This window comes from Xenopus tropicalis, chromosome 8, assembly GCF_000004195.4.
Source record: "Xenopus tropicalis strain Nigerian chromosome 8, UCB_Xtro_10.0, whole genome shotgun sequence".
Classification (NCBI taxonomy): domain Eukaryota; kingdom Metazoa; phylum Chordata; class Amphibia; order Anura; family Pipidae; genus Xenopus; species Xenopus tropicalis.
Window position 1 is genome coordinate 140,778,773 of NC_030684.2, and position 17,601 is coordinate 140,796,373.

Genomic DNA, 17,601 nt, shown 5'->3' on the forward strand with positions numbered 1-17,601 from the left:
TTAGTTTTTGTTTAGTTTTAGCAGCAGTGCCCCCTCTTTAATCACTTCACTGACATTTGCCCCAACTTATCTGTGCCCCCATAGCATGTCCTGAACTACAGAGCTGCCTGACAGCATTGGCCCCACCTGTTCCCAGCCGCCATATTGAGGATCAGCAAACAGCACATACACACTGGCACCCAAACTGGGATATTGGGGTACAGGGTTGGACTGGCCCAACAGGGCACTGGATAAAAACCCGCTGGACCTAGTCCTGTTAGACCTCTATTCACCGGGCATGTTGGTGTGGGGGCCGGATTGCTGCTGCTCAGTAATGAGTAGGGGCTGGAGAATAAGGTATTTAGACCCTTAAATCTTGTTACAGAAGGGGAATTACACAGAAATATAGAAAACATTAGAAAGCCCAGATTGTCCTGAAAAAAATGATGTATAGTTTCCCTGGGCAAACTAATATTACCCCTCAGGAAATGCCCCAAAGTGAAATGACAAATGACAAATGAAATGCAAAATCCTGCAGGTAAAATCCTTACCCCGAGGCTCCTGTAGCTGTGGGACTGGGTTTGATGGCACCAATAGATTTACTAACAGCTAAAGGCAAATTCATGAAAAAAATGTTGGGAAAATGACAAAATTTGAAAACTGTCTGTTGAAAAGACAAATTCACAAAAGTGGAGATAGAGGTTTGTGAATAAGGTGGAAAATCTGACAAATCTCTCTCCACTTTTATTTTGTCTCAATATCCGCACTTTTGTGAATTCCCCCCTATGAGCATTGCCTGGCACTCAGGGTTGTTGTACCAAGGCAGTGAGAACTAACATTGGGGCTAAGGGCCCATCCTGGGCTACTACCTTTGGGGTGTTGGGAACACGACAGCTATAATAGTAAGAGAACCATCTGTCAGATAAAACCATTTGAAATAACTGTCAAGTGATTGATGTTTGTAGCATCCAATCAGCACCAGCCAAGAGACTGTGAGTGATTCAGCCAATAGAGTTATCTGTATGCACTTAAGCCCAGCTGAATCAAAAAAGGGTATATTTTCCCTTTTAGAGATATATTTCCCTTTGAAAGATCAAGTTCTGTGTGTGGATTCTGGGTTTTTAATCCTTCATCCAACAGTACAGCCAGGGCCCATTTGAGAGGAAAGACTCACATGTTATGCTCACAATGGGCCGAGTTCCAATTTGGTAAGGCCAAATCAGGATTTGGGGTACAAGAGCTAGCCCATATTGTTACATTTGGGGCGGCCATTTTGCATGACTAAGTAAGTGTCTGCTCTAAGTCAAGAAGGAGGCACCAGAATGCTGGGGTGTGTGGTGATGTCACGGGAGCAATCTGAGTGGGGAGTGAGTGGTGAGTGAGAGTTGCAGAAAGGTATGTAAGTAAGGCATCAAGTGTAACGTCCCATCTTGAGAGGCCTAAGATGGGGATGGAGGTGGATGCTGACTGGCATTTCATCGGTGCCAGTGTCTCCACTGAGAAGATGGGTGTAGAAAGCCAGTGGGCATGGGGATGAAGACTACAAAGCCCTAACCAATGCCAAGGGGCAGAGCACATGTTGGCTCCCCCATTAGGTACTAGGGAACCCTGACACCCCCTGGCCAGATATTGAGCTACCCCTTCCCAGTTGTAAATCAGGCCCAACTCTTGGCTGGCCAAAACCATCCTGGGGACAAACTATGATTAGGGATGCACTGAATCCCAGATTCGGTCAGGATTCGGGCCAAATCCAGCCTTTTTTTGAACACAAACACTAAATACAGATACAACTGGATATTACAACCCTATTAGTTGCTTAATAGTAAAGAAAAAGAAAATCATATTAGAGACCCTAGCTGTATATTACTTTGGTAGCTCAATATATTTTGGCCGTACAAGTGAGATGAAGGTCCAACTGCACTGACTCAGGGTTAGTACATAAAGCATCTCCCCTGCCTGTATAATGACTCTCTGTTACTCACACAGCTTGGGGCAATAACTCATAACTCATTGTGTTTTCTTTCTTCTTGTACATTGAAGGTAATCTGGAAGAACAGAACAGTGGAACTGCGAATGAAGAAGACACCCTATTTCTCGATAAACAATCGGATGAAGAGGCAAAGGGGGGAGTGGTCTAATTTACAAAGCATTGAGCTTCAGGCTCCATATTACTGATCAGTTAAAGAACTCACTCGGGTTTTTGCCATTTGTTATACAGAACTTTCCCACTTGATGGGTCTTAAATCTGTGGCCCTAAATGATGTTCCCATGAAACAGAATTTCACACACAGGGTCCGACTTCATCCCTTTCACATCAGCCCCGTATATAATCTCCCTGATGCACGGCTGGTTAGCAACGAGCAGGAATGCTGCAGGGCACAGGGGTTCCTAAGTAGCCATGCAACTCTTACCTTTATTGATTTCTAATCAGCCATGTAGCATCAGGATTCCATATCTGATAGGTATAAAAGGGATGAGGTGCCCCCCCTTTAGTGCCCCAATATATTATGGGGCTATAGGTCAGTGGTCCCCCCACCATCTGTTTTATTGTTTGTTTGTTATGTTTTTTCATGTAATAATTGTAATACATTTGATAAAATAGAAGTCATTGTGCCTGCGGGGCGGCTCCACACATTAAAGGATCCATGCACTCATAGCAGCCATGACAGATCCCAGTAGCATGCTGGGTAAAGTATAAAGAATTATGGGAAAAATGGTCAAGCTGCTCTAAACCAGCAGTTCAGCCCCACCCTGCCTGCTCACTGTGAGAGAGGAATTTATATTCCTGACTTAATGTGAACAATGGAAATTGGTGCTAATAATTTATTTTAATCTAATGAAGGAAATTCAAATGACATTTCAAACTCAACTTCATTTTATGTTGTTTTTGTTGCACCATAGCAACCAATTAGGAGCCTGTGTGCCTGACTTGGAAATAAGTCTCAACAAAATATATTTATTAGCAGTATTCAATGTAGTCTCACCTCATGCTTCTGGTTGCCAGGGTCACTGACCCTATCAACAAGACATGCTGATATAGTATTATAGGGAACGCTCCCGTGGCCTTTGTTAATAACTGTAGATACTGCATTTTCAATGTATTCAGGAAACCCATTTACTGATATTGCCCTTTTTGGGGGATGAGTGTAAAGTAATAAACCAGCGCTCTCGGCGCTGAACTTCAACCCTCTCCTCTCAGCGATTGGCTCGGCCCAGACTGTCCTGTGAATGCACTTATTTTTTTGAAGCCAAATTTAGGCCAAAGTGCCAATTAGCTGTCAGGGGAGAATAAATCCAAGCATTTTCTATCTATATAGGCACCCAAGGGTCACCCCTCCAGCTGCCGCCCTAGGCACAGCCCCCGGGTGCACTTTATAGGTCTCTGTGTTATTCAGGTTGTATTAAAATGTGCAATGCCTTAATGTGAGATGATGGGGCTGTAATACCCCTCATTGTGAATTTTACAGTCTTATAGCCGTATTAACCCCATATAGCTGTTACTAACCTCTCCATGTATAGTTACATGTAATATCTATGTAAATAGGGCAGTGACAATGTAGCCCGTGGGGTTATGGGGTCTCACTGTAAGTCTGTGATACATATAATCATGTTTTGTGTTACTTTCTTTATATGATTTATATAATAAGAGCCAGAGGTTCTCACTTTCATTCCTTGCAGAGCTCATTAAGTGAAGGTTCCTTTGGCTACAGACGGTTCTATACAGACATAAGCAGCGCCAGTTCATACCCCTGTCCCATAATAGATATAGGGATATACCTGCCGGCCATAGAGGGATCCTGCCATTACTGGGTATAGTTTGTGTGTATATAACAGTATAAGACATCTATGTGCGCAGTTAGTATCTGTAATTCACTTCCCAGTGAGACTGTAACTAATGGGCTAATTGGCACTTTCTGTGCTTTGTTCAAGGAATAAAAGTGAAATCTTTCTTCTAACAGTCGTGTTGGACTGACAGTCAGAGAGGGGAGTTACTCGGTGCATTGTGGTCAATATGCAATTTCAGTATTTACACTTAAAAAAACAACTTTTTCAACTTGCTTTATGGCATAAATGTAGGGTTGCCCCCTGTCCAGTTTTTACCCAGAAAGCCTGGTTTTCGGAAGGGTTGCCCAGGTCAAAACCTCATGGTTTTCTAAATTAGGAAAACCGTGTTGGACTCACTGAGATTGACGTGGTGATCAGCCAATTGCCAATCACCATGTTATAGCCCTGCCCAGTGACGTCACTGCCCCGGCTTGTACCCACCTTGTGACAAAAAAAGCCATCAGAGGGGGCAACCCCCCATACCTGGCACTGCTTATGGGGCTATTAGTCCCCCAGGCAATGGAACAGGTGGAGTTGCTAAGTGCCATTACCCTGGGTAAGTGGGTCATAGAAATAATGGGCACTTAATATCCACCTAGAACATCTGCCCTGCAGCCCAGCAATGTGTATTTGTTACAAGCCTCCTTGATCGTTTAGAGTAACCCGGTAACCACTAGAGCCGCGCTCTCACTGCCTCCAGCGCTTGGGTTTTTGTTTGCTTATTGTGTTTTTTTTTACCTTTCTCTTAATAAGTCATTCATTTTATACAAAACTAGGAGGTTACTATACCTGTGGGCCGGCCCCTATACAAACCAACGTTCTACCAACAATATGATCCCTATGCCAGGAACAGACATGGCAGATCCCAACAGCCTTCTCAGTATGGCAGACTAGATTATGGGGGCAATAGATGCAGATGGAAGATACAGACAAAGAATGTCTAAAGAGAAAATAGTCATAGACAATAAATAGGAAAATCTCACATTGGCCTTTCTCTAATTTGCCTCAGAGGTGGCAAAACCTGTCCTTACCCTGAAAGTTCAAGTTTAACTTCCCCTTTAACCATCAGTGTTTAGTCTTTATTGCTTCTAGAACATTCAATATAGTCAATTATGTTATAGAACATTTAGTAATGCTCTCAGTTGATATTGCTTACTATGTACTTGATTACTGTATATTCCATTTATTGTGGACAATTCCTTTAGTGATATTGTTTTCCTTTTATAAGATGTTATGGCGGGGAAAGACATTCATATCTATGTGCAAAGTTACCATCTGCTATTAATCGCTCAGGGAAACTGTAATCATAGATATATTGTGCATTTCTGTGTGTTTTTATGGAATAAAAGTGATGGGAGAGACCATGGGTAGGATCTCAGCCATAGGAGCCTCCCCCTGGGCTTATTCATGTGTTTGATGCCCAGCAATGCCCATTAGCAGCTCAGCAGCCCCTTAACTATCATTGCCCAGCAAGCTCCTCCCACATTGTTCCTCAATGAGCCCCCAGGGGGCACAGCTGGGCACATTTGGACACTTTCTTATGGTGTTTAACCTATGGCTGATACACATGTAACGTGGGGCAAACAAAGTACAGATTGCCAGTGAAGGACCATCCTCAGAACCTTCCATTGGGTCCAACTGGACCCCACTGACCTTGGGGATTGTTGCCATTTTGTATCCCTTGAACACCACAAGCCCCGCCTCATTTCCAACCCATGGTTCTTGCACAGAACTTTCACATTGTTGACTGTTTGTGTATAGATTTGTGTATAGGAACACGGGATTCGTTATTCTATTTTTGTTTTTGCCAAAGGAAATTTGTCTGAAGCCTGATTTTATATTTGCTGTGATATGTTATATAATATTATATGTAAAGCTAAAATGTAGTTACAGGGTGTTGGACTGCGCCCCCTAGGGGAACCAGAGAACCTGACATTGAGGGGCCCCTCTCCCAATAAGATGTACCCACTGCTGAATGTAATAGGTGCCATATAGACCTATGGGGAAAATAAGCAAGGCCTGATGGGTATTATCCTTGCAGGGGGCCCTCCGGCAGTTCCCTGGTACTCTCTCCGGCAGGCCAGTCCCACCCTGGGTGCTGTTGCTGTTACACTGTTGCTATGCGATGCTGATGTAGTAATGTAGACATGATGATGATATAGAAGGAACCATAACAACCCTTTGGGGAGGGTTATGGTGTATTTGCAAAGCACTTATATTTATCTGCTTCATAAAGCCATATATTGGCATTTTGTTAATTTTTTTGTAATCATTTTTATAAAAAGAGGAAAAGTTGCTGCCGGGTTCCATGCAAAGCACATTGATAAAGAGTTTAAGCTGATAGGTCCCTCTGAGCTACAGGCAGGGTCCATATAAAGACTTGGCAGTGCTCAGTATTAGCCCATGTCCCATAATAGATACAGAGATAGAACTTGTGGGACATAACCGGACCCTGCCGTGACTGCATAGAGTTTGTGCTGATACAGATATATTGCAGCTCAGGTGTAACAGGGTCCAATCTGATTGGGTAAAGTGAAACCCATAGACAAGAAGACCAATGATAATAATTGGGACCAGGAAGGATGAACATCCAGAGCCCATAAGGGAAGATTCCTTTCCCAAAGTCCCTTACAGTATATGGTTCTATGAGATGTAACGGCCGGCAGGGTGAGACTTATCTATGTGCAACGTTAACGTCTGTTATTCATTTCTCATTGAAACTGTAATCACCAGACTAATTGTGACTTTCTATGTGTTTTTATGGAATAAAAGTTAATTTTTCCTCTAACTCTCCTGTCCCTGTTTATTGTCGGAGTAAGTTGCCACTATATGGCCACAAGTATCTCTTCTAATAATAGGAATTTAAGCCACAGCCATTATTGCTAGCAAAGCTGCAACTACTTCATACAATAACAATCCTGGCAATTCCTACATTATGGGGTCTGGAGAAGGCCCATATTTCTGTATTAGTACAATAATGGTGTGCTAGTGATTAATAAGGGGCACATTTGCTAAAACTCATTTTTTTCTGGCCTTGAAAGTCGTATAAAACCGACATGGTATAGGTTCAAATAAAACTTCATCATTGTTGTATTTACAAAATGTCTTTTATAAATTTTTTTGTTAAAAATCACAAATGTTTCCAGCCAAAGGTATCATTAAAACGCAAAAAATCTGAGTTTAAATATTCGTTTTCATGAATCGTCTATTTTTCCCCAAACAGGAAGTGCTCCAGCAGCCATTTTGGGAGCATTGGCGCTCATTCTGGGAAACCAATAATGTGTTTCAGTTGAAGCTGGGTTAAATAGAAAAAAATGTCATTAACCGGCTGCTATAAATGTACCACAACCCATTAATGCTTCATATGGCAAACATAACTGCACCACAGCTCATAATGGATTTGAAACCAAACAAAGAAACAACTAAAATGACAATTTTTTCTCATAGCAAAACTACAAATTCCCATAATTAAATTAAACCACACTACACGTTATCATTTGTCCATTTCTCTATAGGAAGGGGGCAAATCTGAGCTTCTCATTCATCCCCTCGGGGGGGGGTATAGAATAAATATCCAATGGACTTCAATCTGCATCAACAACCAATCAAAAAACCCCCTCTTTCTGGTGGGCTGGGATCTGATGTTGATAATGTTGTAGAACACTGCTATTGTGATTATTTCATGTTATTTTCGACTATAGGAATAGTCCTAATAGGTCCAGGAGGCTACATATCCAACAGCCAATGGGCTCTTGATTCATCTCTTCTTCACCAAGGCATAAACACAGTTCTCATCCTGCACCAAACAGAAATACACAAACAAAATGATTTAAAAGGACATAAACATTTCCTGGGGATAAATATAATATACAGTGTTTATATAGAGAATAAAGTACCCCCTGTTGTAACATATAGGGGTGTTATAAGTCACAGAGGGGTTCCTTATAATATATAGTGAATAAAGTACCCCCTATTGTAACATATAGGGATATTATAAGGCACAGAGGGGTTCCTTATAATATATAGTGAATAAAGTACCCCCTATTGTAACATATAGGGATATTATAAGGCACAGAGGGGTTCCATGGCCATATAAAGGTTATTTGTGGCTCCTGTATATTATATAGTGAATAAAGTACCCCCTATTGTAACATATAGGGATATTATAAGGCACAGAGGAGTTCCATGGCCATATAAAGGTTATTTGTGGCTCCTGTATATTATATAACGAATAAAGTACCCCCTATTGTAACATATAGGGATATTATAAAGCACAGAGGGGTTCCATGGCCATATAAAGGGTATTTGTGGCTCTTGTATATTATATAGTGAATAAAGTACCCCCTATTGTAACATATAGGGATATTATAAGTCACTGAGGGGTTCCATGGCCATATAAAGGTTATTTGTGGCTCCTGTATATTATATAGTGAATAAAGTACCCCCTGTTGTAACATATAGGGATATTATAAGGCACAGAGGGGTTCCATGGCCATATAAAGGCTGAAGGCTGAGGGCTTATATACAGGTCATAGAACTCCAATGTGACTTATATGCATGTATTTTACAACAGTTGCACATTATTTATTGTAATGCACAAATCAGAGTTGGTCATGTGACAGCAATTACATCACTAAGCTCTGATTATAACTGATGACATCACTAAGTACCCTTTATAAAAGTACCATTTACAGGATGTCCAAGGCTCTTATGTTATAAAGAAAAACCCCTGCACTATAGTCACATCACAGGGTGCGCATTGTGTAAAGGTAAGTCTAGTTTGTAATGGAAAGGACACACCTCCATTGGCACACCTGTCTGGGAGCTACTATACAAACAAAACTTTATTGAGACCAATTAAAAAGGAAAAAAGGTAAGTAAAATCACCTTATTTTAACCCATAAGCACCTTCAACAATGGTAAGTATGGAGTTTAATTATATCCCCACAGATTTATAATTATAGGGTGTTTGGCAGAATTATGGCCGTATTGTGAGTGATGTCGTTACCAATATCACAAATCATCATTAATAAAGCCACTTTTTCGGTTTATACAAAACCTGTGCAGTGTTTATTTTACAGCCGTTGGTTTCACTTATACAAGGGTAGATATATACACGAGTATTGACCAATATTATATATATTTACCCTCCATATATAGTTGCCAAAAGGGCATTCAAAGCCTTTATTTCTGGCTATTGATGGATATTAGTCTGTACTATTAAGATCTAGCCCCAGCCCGGACTTATCATAGAAAGGTATTGAGATTTGTCAATTTTAACTTTCTCATTTCTTTGGTTTGTTTTAATTTTAATAATTGGTTTTAATTGGTCTCAATAAAGTTCACTAGGATTTGTAATACAAAAGGAGGGCTATGGGAGGAAAGGCAGGTTGGGGCCAGGGAGCTGACAAAGGCAGGCTGGGCAGGACTGGAACTGCAATCAAGTTTGTAACATCTTCATAGGCACAAAGGGAAAGAAACCAATAGGGAATTATATATATATTTATATATACAGAGGCAAAAGGGAAAATAAAACAGTAAAGGAATAAAAGTCAGTCACTTTAGTCCAGTCTTTACTCATAAAATAATAAAGAAAAGAATAATACCTGGGGGATATTCCTGCGTTCTCGATTGTTTTTGTTTCTTTCTGGAGTTTTCAAAGCAGCATAAACAACTGAGTTTTCTCTCTGAGCCTGTAAGGGACATTTGACCAATGGCATTAGAGAATAGCATGCACCAACCAATGGCATGGACTCTGTATGTTCCGTGTCCTGGGCAACTGGGGCAGACAGGGACCCACAGATACAGCAGCACCCCCCTACTCCAAGGTGGAGTACATATTGGATTATGGAATGTTGTCATCAGTCTATAAAATATTTTTTTATGTTAGGACATTCATGGTGGGAATGATGTGATTCATTGGGGGTGGGGAGGAAAGGGGATCTCACCATCAGCATAGGAAGGGGTTCCTTACTGTAAGGGCAGTCAGGTTATGGGATTCCCTACCAAGAGAGGGGGAATGAGTGATACATTGGGGGTGGGGAGGAAAGGGGATCTCACCATCAGCATAGGAAGGGGTTCCTTACTGTAAGGGCAGTCAGGTTATGGGATTCCCTACCAAGAGAGGGGGGATGAGTGATACATTGGGGGTAGGGAGGAAAGGGGATCTCACCGTTAGCATAGGAAGGGGTTCCTTACTGTAAGGGCAGTCAGGTTATGGGATTCCCTACCAAGAGAGGGGGAATGAGTTATTCATTGGGGGTAGGGAGGAAAGGGGATCTCACCATCACCATAGGAAGGGGTTCCTTACTGTAAGGGCAGTCAGGTTATGGGATTCCCTACCAAGAGAGGGGGAATGAGTTATTCATTGGGGGTGGGGAGGAAAGGGGATCTCACCGTTAGCATAGGAAGGGGTTCCTTACTGTAAGGGCAGTCAGGTTATGGGGTTCCCTACCAAGAGAGGGGGAATGAGTGATACATTGGGGGTGGGGAGGAAAGGGGATTTCACCATCAGCATAGGAAGGGGTTCCTTACTGTAAGGGCAGTCAGGTTATGGGGTTCCCTCCCAAGAGAGGGGGAATGAGTGGTACATTGGGGGTGGGGAGGAAAGGGGATCTCACCATCAGCATAGGAAGGGGTTCCTTACTGTAAGGGCAGTCAGGTTATGGGGTTCCCTCCCAAGAGAGGGGGAATGAGTGATACATTGGGGGTGGGGTGGAAAAGGAATCTCACCATCAGCATAGGAAGGGGTTCCTTACTGTAAGGGCAGTCAGGTTATGGGGTTCCCTCCCAAGAGAGGGGGAATGAGTGATACATTGGGGGTGGGGAGGAAAGGGGATCTCACTATCAGCATAGGAAGGGGTTCCTTACTGTAAGGGCAGTCAGGTTATGGGGTTCCCTCCCAAGAGAGGGGGAATGAGTGGTACATTGGGGGTGGGGAGGAAAGGGGATCTCACCATCAGCATAGGAAGGGGTTCCTTACTGTAAGGGCAGTCAGGTTATGGGGTTCCCTACCAAGAGAGGGGGGATGAGTAGTAGATCTGATACATTATAGGGTCTGTATCACACACAGAGAGATACAATAACAAACCGTACCTGTTTATAACCAGCCTGTGCATTCCCTGTATCATTTCCCCTCACTGCAGCATAAATAACATTATTTCCATCCTGAACAAAGAAACAGAGGTCACTGTATCTGTAATGTAATATCTTGTACTTGTAGAACATACCATACCTAATATCCTTTTCATTTACAGTAGGGGGTACATTATCCCTTATAATACATGAGTGATACTCAGAGTTCCCTGTATAACTCAGCCTGCAGCCTTGTGCCTTTATATGGGGGGCACAGAACCCCTCAGTGACTGCTAATATCCTTATCATTTACAGTAGGGGGTACATTATCCCTTATAATACATGAGTGATACTCAGAGTTCCCTGTATAACTCAGCCTGCAGCCTTGTGCCTTTATATGGGCACAGAACCCCTCAGTGACTGCTAATATCCTTATCATTTACAGTAGGGGGTACATTATCCCTTATAATACATGAGTGATACTCAGAGTTCCCTGTATAACTCAGCCTGCAGCCTTGTGCCTTTATATGGGCACAGAACCCCTCAGTGACTGCTAATATCCTTATCATTTACAGTAGGGGGTACATTATCCCTTATAATACATGAGTGATACTCAGAGTTCCCTGTATAACTCAGCCTGCAGCCTTGTGCCTTTATATGGGCACAGAACCCCTCAGTGACTGCTAATATCCTTATCATTTACAGTAGGGGGTACATTATCCCTTATAATACATGAGTGATACTCAGAGTTCCCTGTATAACTCAGCCTGCAGCCTTGTGCCTTTATATGGGCACAGAACCCCTCAGTGACTGCTAATATCCTTATCATTTACAGTAGGGGGTACATTATGCCTTATAATACATGAGTGATACTCAGAGTTCCCTGTATAACTCAGCCTGCAGCCTTGTGCCTTTATATGGGCACAGAACCCCTCAGTGACTGCTAATATCCTTATCATTTACAGTAGGGGGTACATTATCCCTTATAATACATGAGTGATACTCAGAGTTCCCTGTATAACTCAGCCTGCAGCCTTGTGCCTTTATATGGGGGGCACAGAACCCCTCAGTGACTGCTAATATCCTTATCATTTAAAGTAGGGGGTACATTATCCCTTATAATACATGAGTGATACTCAGAGTTCCCTGTATAACTCAGCCTGCAGCCTTGTGCCTTTATATGGGGGGCACAGAACCCCTCAGTGACTGCTAATATCCTTATCATTTACAGTAGGGGGTACATTATCCCTTATAATACATGAGTGATACTCAGAGTTCCCTGTATAACTCAGCCTGCAGCCTTGTGCCTTTATATGGGGGGCACAGAACCCCTCAGTGACTGCTAATATCCTTATCATTTACAGTAGGGGGTACATTATCCCTTATAATACATGAGTGATACTCAGAGTTCCCTGTATAACTCAGCCTGCAGCCTTGTGCCTTTATATGGGCACAGAACCCCTCAGTGACTGCTAATATCCTTATCATTTACAGTAGGGGGTACAGTATCCCTTATAATACATGAGTGATACTCAGAGTTCCCTGTATAACTCAGCCTGCAGCCTTGTGCCTTTATATGGGCACAGAACCCCTCAGTGACTGCTAATATCCTTATCATTTACAGTAGGGGGTACATTATCCCTTATAATACATGAGTGATACTCAGAGTTCCCTGTATAACTCAGCCTGCAGCCTTGTGCCTTTATATGGGGGGCACAGAACCCCTCAGTGACTGCTAATATCCTTATCATTTACAGTAGGGGGTACATTATCCCTTATAATACATGAGTGATACTCAGAGTTCCCTGTATAACTCAGCCTGCAGCCTTGTGCCTTTATATGGGGGGCACAGAACCCCTCAGTGACTGCTAATATCCTTATCATTTACAGTAGGGGGTACATTATCCCTTATAATACATGAGTGATACTCAGAGTTCCCTGTATAACTCAGCCTGCAGCCTTGTGCCTTTATATGGGGGGCACAGAACCCCTCAGTGACTGCTAATATCCTTATCATTTACAGTAGGGGGTACATTATCCCTTATAATACATGAGTGATACTCAGAGTTCCCTGTATAACTCAGCCTGCAGCCTTGTGCCTTTATATGGGGGGCACAGAACCCCTCAGTGACTGCTAATATCCTTATCATTTACAGTAGGGGGTACATTATCCCTTATAATACATGAGTGATACTCAGAGTTCCCTGTATAACTCAGCCTGCAGCCTTGTGCCTTTATATGGGGGGCACAGAACCCCTCAGTGACTGCTAATATCCTTATCATTTACAGTAGGGGGTACATTATCCCTTATAATACATGAGTGATACTCAGAGTTCCCTGTATAACTCAGCCTGCAGCCTTGTGCCTTTATATGGGCACAGAACCCCTCAGTGACTGCTAATATCCTTATCATTTACAGTAGGGGGTACATTATCCCTTATAATACATGAGTGATACTCAGAGTTCCCTGTATAACTCAGCCTGCAGCCTTGTGCCTTTATATGGGGGGCACAGAACCCCTCAGTGACTGCTAATATCCTTATCATTTACAGTAGGGGGTACATTATCCCTTATAATACATGAGTGATACTCAGAGTTCCCTGTATAACTCAGCCTGCAGCCTTGTGCCTTTATTTGGACACAGAACCCCTCAGTGACTGCTAATATCCTTATCATTTACAGTAGGGGGTACATTATCCCTTATAATACATGAGTGATACTCAGAGTTCCCTGTATAACTCAGCCTGCAGCCTTGTGCCTTTATATGGGCACAGAACCCCTCAGTGACTGCTAATATCCTTATCATTTACAGTAGGGGGTACATTATCCCTTATAATACATGAGTGATACTCAGAGTTCCCTGTATAACTCAGCCTGCAGCCTTGTGCCTTTATATGGGGGGCACAGAACCCCTCAGTGACTGCTAATATCCTTATCATTTACAGTAGGGGGTACATTATCCCTTATAATACATGAGTGATACTCAGAGTTCCCTGTATAACTCAGCCTGCAGCCTTGTGCCTTTATATGGGCACAGAACCCCTCAGTGACTGCTAATATCCTTATCATTTACAGTAGGGGGTACATTATCCCTTATAATACATGAGTGATACTCAGAGTTCCCTGTATAACTCAGCCTGCAGCCTTGTGCCTTTATATGGGCACAGAACCCCTCAGTGACGGCTAATATCCTTATCATTTACAGTAGGGGGTACATTATCCCTTATAATACATGAGTGATACTCAGAGTTCCCTGTATAACTCAGCCTGCAGCCTTGTGCCTTTATATGGGGGGCACAGAACCCCTCAGTGACTGCTAATATCCTTTTCATTTACAGTAGGGGGTACATTATCCCTTATAATACATGAGTGATACTCAGAGTTCCCTGTATAACTCAGCCTGCAGCCTTGTGCCTTTATATGGGGGGCACAGAACCCCTCAGTGACTGCTAATATCCTTATCATTTACAGTAGGGGGTACATTATCCCTTATAATACATGAGTGATACTCAGAGTTCCCTGTATAACTCAGCCTGCAGCCTTGTGCCTTTATATGGGCACAGAACCCCTCAGTGACTGCTAATATCCTTATCATTTACAGTAGGGGGTACATTATGCCTTATAATACATGAGTGATACTCAGAGTTCCCTGTATAACTCAGCCTGCAGCCTTGTGCCTTTATATGGGCACAGAACCCCTCAGTGACTGCTAATATCCTTATCATTTACAGTAGGGGGTACATTATCCCTTATAATACATGAGTGATACTCAGAGTTCCCTGTATAACTCAGCCTGCAGCCTTGTGCCTTTATATGGGGGGCACAGAACCCCTCAGTGACTGCTAATATCCTTATCATTTAAAGTAGGGGGTACATTATCCCTTATAATACATGAGTGATACTCAGAGTTCCCTGTATAACTCAGCCTGCAGCCTTGTGCCTTTATATGGGGGGCACAGAACCCCTCAGTGACTGCTAATATCCTTATCATTTACAGTAGGGGGTACATTATCCCTTATAATACATGAGTGATACTCAGAGTTCCCTGTATAACTCAGCCTGCAGCCTTGTGCCTTTATATGGGGGGCACAGAACCCCTCAGTGACTGCTAATATCCTTATCATTTACAGTAGGGGTACATTATCCCTTATAATACATGAGTGATACTCAGAGTTCCCTGTATAACTCAGCCTGCAGCCTTGTGCCTTTATATGGGCACAGAACCCCTCAGTGACTGCTAATATCCTTATCATTTACAGTAGGGGGTACATTATCCCTTATAATACATGAGTGATACTCAGAGTTCCCTGTATAACTCAGCCTGCAGCCTTGTGCCTTTATATGGGCACAGAACCCCTCAGTGACTGCTAATATCCTTATCATTTACAGTAGGGGGTACATTATCCCTTATAATACATGAGTGATACTCAGAGTTCCCTGTATAACTCAGCCTGCAGCCTTGTGCCTTTATATGGGGGGCACAGAACCCCTCAGTGACTGCTAATATCCTTATCATTTACAGTAGGGGGTACATTATCCCTTATAATACATGAGTGATACTCAGAGTTCCCTGTATAACTCAGCCTGCAGCCTTGTGCCTTTATATGGGGGGCACAGAACCCCTCAGTGACTGCTAATATCCTTATCATTTACAGTAGGGGGTACATTATCCCTTATAATACATGAGTGATACTCAGAGTTCCCTGTATAACTCAGCCTGCAGCCTTGTGCCTTTATTTGGACACAGAACCCCTCAGTGACTGCTAATATCCTTATCATTTACAGTAGGGGGTACATTATCCCTTATAATACATGAGTGATACTCAGAGTTCCCTGTATAACTCAGCCTGCAGCCTTGTGCCTTTATATGGGCACAGAACCCCTCAGTGACTGCTAATATCCTTATCATTTACAGTAGGGGGTACATTATCCCTTATAATACATGAGTGATACTCAGAGTTCCCTGTATAACTCAGCCTGCAGCCTTGTGCCTTTATATGGGGGGCACAGAACCCCTCAGTGACTGCTAATATCCTTATCATTTACAGTAGGGGGTACATTATCCCTTATAATACATGAGTGATACTCAGAGTTCCCTGTATAACTCAGCCTGCAGCCTTGTGCCTTTATATGGGGGGCACAGAACCCCTCAGTGACTGCTAATATCCTTATCATTTAAAGTAGGGGGTACATTATCCCTTATAATACATGAGTGATACTCAGAGTTCCCTGTATAACTCAGCCTGCAGCCTTGTGCCTTTATATGGGGGGCACAGAACCCCTCAGTGACTGCTAATATCCTTATCATTTACAGTAGGGGGTACATTATCCCTTATAATACATGAGTGATACTCAGAGTTCCCTGTATAACTCAGCCTGCAGCCTTGTGCCTTTATATGGGGGGCACAGAACCCCTCAGTGACTGCTAATATCCTTATCATTTACAGTAGGGGGTACATTATCCCTTATAATACATGAGTGATACTCAGAGTTCCCTGTATAACTCAGCCTGCAGCCTTGTGCCTTTATATGGGCACAGAACCCCTCAGTGACTGCTAATATCCTTATCATTTACAGTAGGGGGTACATTATCCCTTATAATACATGAGTGATACTCAGAGTTCCCTGTATAACTCAGCCTGCAGCCTTGTGCCTTTATATGGGGGGCACAGAACCCCTCAGTGACTGCTAATATCCTTATCATTTACAGTAGGGGGTACATTATCCCTTATAATACATGAGTGATACTCAGAGTTCCCTGTATAACTCAGCCTGCAGCCTTGTGCCTTTATATGGGGGGCACAGAACCCCTCAGTGACTGCTAATATCCTTATCATTTACAGTAGGGGGTACATTATCCCTTATAATACATGAGTGATACTCAGAGTTCCCTGTATAACTCAGCCTGCAGCCTTGTGCCTTTATATGGGGGGCACAGAACCCCTCAGTGACTGCTAATATCCTTATCATTTACAGTAGGGGGTACATTATCCCTTATAATACATGAGTGATACTCAGAGTTCCCTGTATAACTCAGCCTGCAGCCTTGTGCCTTTATATGGGGGGCACAGAACCCCTCAGTGACTGCTAATATCCTTATCATTTACAGTAGGGGGTACATTATCCCTTATAATACATGAGTGATACTCAGAGTTCCCTGTATAACTCAGCCTGCAGCCTTGTGCCTTTATATGGGCACAGAACCCCTCAGTGACTGCTAATATCCTTATCATTTACAGTAGGGGGTACATTATCCCTTATAATACATGAGTGATACTCAGAGTTCCCTGTATAACTCAGCCTGCAGCCTTGTGCCTTTATATGGGCACAGAACCCCTCAGTGACTGCTAATATCCTTATCATTTACAGTAGGGGGTACATTATCCCTTATAATACATGAGTGATACTCAGAGTTCCCTGTATAACTCAGCCTGCAGCCTTGTGCCTTTATATGGGGGGCACAGAACCCCTCAGTGACTGCTAATATCCTTATCATTTACAGTAGGGGGTACATTATCCCTTATAATACATGAGTGATACTCAGAGTTCCCTGTATAACTCAGCCTGCAGCCTTGTGCCTTTATATGGGCACAGAACCCCTCAGTGACTGCTAATATCCTTATCATTTACAGTAGGGGGTACATTATCCCTTATAATACATGAGTGATACTCAGAGTTCCCTGTATAACTCAGCCTGCAGCCTTGTGCCTTTATATGGGGGGC

At 42.8% G+C, this 17,601-nt stretch overlaps 2 protein-coding genes across 2 annotated transcripts in view; one reads left to right on the forward strand and one right to left on the reverse strand.

Moving 5' to 3' along the window:
* LOC108648391 overlaps positions 1-6,592 on the forward strand; it is a 50,731-nt gene extending 44,139 nt beyond the window's left edge. Inside the window, exon 9 of the mRNA XM_031891174.1 lies at positions 2,020-6,592. Coding sequence (XP_031747034.1) covers positions 2,020-2,117 — 98 coding nt within the window. The 3' untranslated portion in view covers positions 2,118-6,592. The remainder of the gene's footprint in view (positions 1-2,019) is intronic.
* A 303-nt stretch (positions 6,593-6,895) lies between these two features.
* Positions 6,896-17,601, reverse strand: part of LOC100497613 (Fc receptor-like protein 5) — a 46,242-nt gene continuing 35,536 nt past the window's right edge. Inside the window, exons 9-11 of the mRNA XM_012954266.3 lie at positions 10,900-10,971; positions 9,411-9,497; positions 6,896-7,600 (exon numbers count right to left, since the gene is read on the reverse strand). Coding sequence (XP_012809720.1) covers positions 7,562-7,600; positions 9,411-9,497; positions 10,900-10,971 — 198 coding nt within the window. The 3' untranslated portion in view covers positions 6,896-7,561. The remainder of the gene's footprint in view (positions 7,601-9,410; positions 9,498-10,899; positions 10,972-17,601) is intronic.